Raw genomic sequence first — 4,562 nt, forward strand, 5'->3', positions numbered from 1 at the left:
AAATATCCGCACCCTGGCCACCCCTGGCCCCCTGCTTCTTTCTGTATTCTCATCAATACCTATTTTCTACGTTTTTTCCTACTTTCCTTCTTTATACTCTTTACTTTATTAAATGGTATTAACACATGTAATCTACAAATTGATAAATAAATTTTTAAAAAATATATAATTATTATATATTTTAATTGGTACCTATAGTTTAGAATCTTAGAGAAAATGTAGTAGAGATAGTTAGAAAGCTTGAATCTGAACACTAAAACATATACGAAAGACACCAAAAAATATTATGAAACTATTAATAGAAGCCTTCAGTACCATGCATAGTTGTTTATGTATGGATTTTAGTTTGAATTATTTTGGCTTTTTATCATTTGTGTGTATAATAGTTTGATTTTATTTTTAATTGCTTGAATATGTATTTATACTGACATTAAGAGGCTATGACCTTAACCTTAAAAATGATAAATTTATCATTTAACCCTTAAAATTTTATGAAATTACATGTTAATATATATAATATTAAAATTACACTTACCCCAATAATTTTCAATTCATCTCTGAATTTTTAACTTCATCCCTCATACATTGTATTTATACTTGTAAATTTGCTACTTTCAAAATAAACTATGAAAAATACAATATGGTAAAATTAAAATGATCGAGTTTACACTTACTACTATAAATGGATAACTAGTCTTCTTTATATATACATGGAGTGAACCCTGTTCCTATGCCATGGTGAAGCACATTTTTTAAGGCTATACTATTGGCAGAATCCTTTTTAAGTTTTTAAGGAAAATTTTCTTTTTCTTGCTGCCCTGCCTATATTTGTACTCATTCACTTTGGCTCTCCATTGTGCAAAAAACAACCAAAGATTCAATCAAAAAACCCTTATATTTCAATTCACAACGTGGATAAGAAAACCCTTTCAATTCATGGTTCCAAAAGTCCAGGATCAGGAATTGGCAACATATATTCTCTTTTTTTCCAATATACCTAGTTGTAGATAATATTAAAAGTACCACCATGTCAGCTAGATAGCTAAGCGGCGAGCCGGTGACAAAGGTGAGGTTTCAACTCTCTGTGTGTAAAGTACTTAGTATGATGATGAGTTTTAGTTCGTGTCAAAAACCGGTAATCACGCATCTCCTATCATTGGTTTTTTCTTCATTTTCGAAATTAGAGCAATCCAATCTGAATCTACCCAACATAAAGATCCAGGCTTGATTCTTGAAACTGTTTGCTTTATTGTTTCTTTTGCTGTTCATGGACAACTATAAGGAAGTTGAAGGGAAAAGAGTCCATGATCATCGTTTTGGCAAGAACACTATGAGTACGTTAGCAAGGTGTATATGGGTGCCATGCCCGGTTATCATTGGTGCTGGACCTTCAGGTCTTGCCGTTGCTGCTTGTCTCAAAGAAAGAGGTATCCCTAGCTTGATCCTTGAAAAGGCTAACTGTATAGCTTCCTTGTGGAAGCTCAAAACCTATGATCGTCTTCGCCTTCATCTTCCCAAACAATTCTGTGAATTACCCTTCATGCCATTCCCTGCAAATTTCCCAACCTATCCAACCAAAACCCAGTTTGTGGCTTACTTGGAATTGTACAAGAACAGTTTTGGTTTAGACCCAGTTTTCAACAAAACCGTAGTGAGCGCAGAATTCGACGATCAATGTGGGTTTTGGCGGATTAAGACATTGGGGCTGAAACAAGAAAAAACCGAGTATGTATCTCAATGGCTCATTGTTGCTACTGGGGAGAATGCTGATGAAGTGGTGCCGCGAATTGATGGCATGGATGATTTTGGTGGGCCTATACTTCACACAAGCTCGTACAAAAGTGGCCTGTTGTTTCGTGGAAAGGATGTTTTGGTGGTTGGTTGTGGGAATTCAGGCATGGAGGTTTCTTTGGATCTCTGCAACTCTAATGCTCGCCCATCCCTCGTGGTTAGAGACTCGGTAAGCCTGCTTCTATCCTTTCCATTTCATACATTATATCAACAACCTAGAATCCAATTGATTTCTTTCCAACTTCTTCAAAAAAAGTGTCTAGTTTTTCGTCTCAAGTTCTTAGGTTTCATTTTCGATTAGCAAGGATTCATTTCCTTGAAAAAACGATTAATTCCAAGCCAAAAACTTGCACAAATATTTTTCATAGGGTTTAGCAAGTTTGCGACCATGTTTATTTGAAGTTTATTTCACCCTTAGGATTCATTTACTTCCAAGTTGGGAAATTAAAGTACATGGGTAAATCTTTTCACTTTCTTGGAATTTGGTTGCATGCGCAACAATGGGTGAGCTGCAGCAACTCAAAATTTTATGCCTACACTCCTTTTTTCTTTTTTCTCCTGTACAAAAAGTACTGTTACATCCCAGATTCTATATGTACGGATAAGTGAAATGACCCAGAAAAAAAAAACAAAATCATATTTGTGGGTTTGCAGGGGCTTATTTATCATCTGAACTTAATTAAGCAGTACAATCCTTTTCTCGCAGGTGCACGTCCTGCCTCAAGAGATGCTAGGCAAATCAACTTTTGGTTTGTCCATGTGGTTACTCAAGTGGTTCCCCGTGCGCCTCGTGGATCGGTTTTTACTGCTCGTCTCTCGTTTCATGTTGGGAGACACTGAAAAATTCGGCCTCCATCGTCCCGAATTCGGTCCTCTCGAGCTCAAGAACCGATCCGGCAAGACACCTGTTTTGGATGTTGGAACACTAGCAAAGATCAAGAGTGGAAACATTAAGGTTCAATACAAATAATAATTTCCTATTACTCCTTCAAACAACCCTAGCTACACCAATCTTGCATGTTTATTTTACAATGTTGGATTAATCTCTCACTGTGCTATATAACTAGGTCTGTCTGGGTATAAAGCGAATAACACACCGTGCTGTGGAGTTTGTAGATGGAAAGAAAGAGAATTTTGATGCCATCATCCTTGCCACCGGCTACAAAAGCAATGTACCACAATGGTTGAAGGTAATCAACACCATGAGACTGCTTTATAAGGATCATATTTTATGTTAATAGAGTGTTGACTTGAAGGGTTTTTTGTTTTTTTGTTTTTGCACTGATTAGGAGGCAGATATGTTTTCAGAGGAAGATGGTATGCCTAAGGAGGCATTTCCAAGAGGGTGGAAAGGTGAACGTGGGTTGTACGCAGTAGGGTTCACAAAACGTGGTTTGCTTGGTGCCTCCTTTGATGCTAAAAAGATAGCTGAAGATATTGAGCGTCAGTGGAAAGCTGAGGCCACAAATTTCATGCCATATATTCATCCCCTCACCTCTTCATAAGCTGATCATAATATGCATCCAAATTCACAAGTTATTTCCCCATTGAACTCGATGTGATTGTTTCATGTACTTTGCGAACTAAATAGAATTGGGAAGTACGTAGCTAGGAATTTGCAGAAGATTACAGGAAAAATATTTTCCGTGTGAATATAAAAGATGCAGCAGCTTTAGTTTGAATTTTAAACATTTTGAATTTCATTTTTCTTTAAGAGTAAATTTCATTGTCCTTAATCACTCGTGATTAACACTAATGTGGTGTTTTCTTGAATATAATGTTTGAAGTAATAGTTTTCCATTAAAAGCTTTGAGTGACATTAAATTAGATATTGATAATTCCACATTTATCATAACTTTGGGTACCACATAAATGATTTGTACTAAAGAACGAATAGTCAGCTTTTAATGATTATATTCTTGAAAACGTTCAGCTACAAAATGGACCACTATATATATATATAGATATAACAGTTCTTTAGCTGAAAGCAATAAGAAATTAAAAGCTAACAAAAAAATTTCAATATATTTAAGATGATGTAAAGGTCCCATGTAGAAAAGAAGTGGAGATTCAGGTGTAAATCTATGAGCTGATGGATGATTACACACTTTAATTAGTTTTACAGCTAATTAATTAAAATTTAATGTTGTTAATGGTTAGGTTTAGGTATGCAATGAGAAAGTAGGACCACGCCCACATTATCTATGCAGCACAGTCCAAGCAATCTCCACCAGACCTTGCTCCCTGTCAAACACTTGGCTGGGGTCTCTGCTGAATTTCAATTCATTTATTTATTTTTTTAATATAAGAATAAATAAAAAAATGAAGGGCGGTCGTAGTCATACCTGAAAATCGGAGATGTAAGACAAAGAGGTATGTTTGATTTTTAGTCTTTTTCAGCTGATCAGAGTGGGGGAGGGTTTGGATATAACCCTAAAATTAAGCGATTAGTATAAAATATTCAAAAACAAAGTATTAACATATAATTTTAATCCCACATGAACAAGAATGACACGTGTTAGAAGATGTGATAATTCAAAATGCTTTTTAACAACGGTGTGTGGATATTATGGACATGGTCATAATGTTAGCATGAAAGTATTATTATTAGGGTTTTAAAATTATAAGATATATGTTGTTGGTAGGTTTTATTCCGACCGAATGGACTTCGATGGCCATTTTGCAAATCGGCTTTATAAGAATAATACTAATACTAATAATAAAAAAGAACATTGTAACTCAAAGAGCAAAAGAAAAAAGAGAGCATCATC

At 35.2% G+C, this 4,562-nt stretch overlaps 1 protein-coding gene across 2 annotated transcripts; it reads left to right on the forward strand.

The window, feature by feature from the left end:
• The first annotated feature begins 750 nt into the window (after positions 1 to 750).
• Positions 751 to 3,473, forward strand: LOC105765795 (indole-3-pyruvate monooxygenase YUCCA2). Of its 2 annotated transcripts, XM_012585046.2 has the most exons (5): positions 751 to 1,066; positions 1,283 to 1,960; positions 2,498 to 2,746; positions 2,859 to 2,981; positions 3,081 to 3,473. In XM_012585046.2, exons 2-5 carry the CDS (start codon positions 1,331 to 1,333, stop codon positions 3,294 to 3,296), a joined length of 1,218 nt encoding a protein of 405 aa, XP_012440500.1. In that variant the 5' UTR covers positions 751 to 1,066; positions 1,283 to 1,330; the 3' UTR covers positions 3,297 to 3,473. The 2 variants fall into 2 exon arrangements, with proteins under 2 accessions (XP_012440500.1, XP_012440498.1); XM_012585044.2 differs by having other exon boundaries at positions 751 to 1,960.
• Positions 3,474 to 4,562: the final 1,089 nt, after the last annotated feature.

This window comes from Gossypium raimondii, chromosome 5 (assembly GCF_025698545.1).
Source record: "Gossypium raimondii isolate GPD5lz chromosome 5, ASM2569854v1, whole genome shotgun sequence".
In the NCBI taxonomy this organism is placed as follows: Eukaryota; Viridiplantae; Streptophyta; class Magnoliopsida; order Malvales; family Malvaceae; genus Gossypium; species Gossypium raimondii.

Excerpts from the sequence above, each read along its gene's own strand:
- LOC105765795 (XM_012585044.2), top strand. The coding sequence starts at position 1,268 with ATGGACAACTATAAGGAAGTTGAAGGGAAAAGAGTCCATGATCATCGT. Across the intron at positions 1,961-2,497 it reads CCCTCGTGGTTAGAGACTCG|GTGCACGTCCTGCCTCAAGA; the intron begins GTAAGCCTGCTT and ends CTTTTCTCGCAG. Across the intron at positions 2,747-2,858 it reads TCAAGAGTGGAAACATTAAG|GTCTGTCTGGGTATAAAGCG; the intron begins GTTCAATACAAA and ends CTATATAACTAG.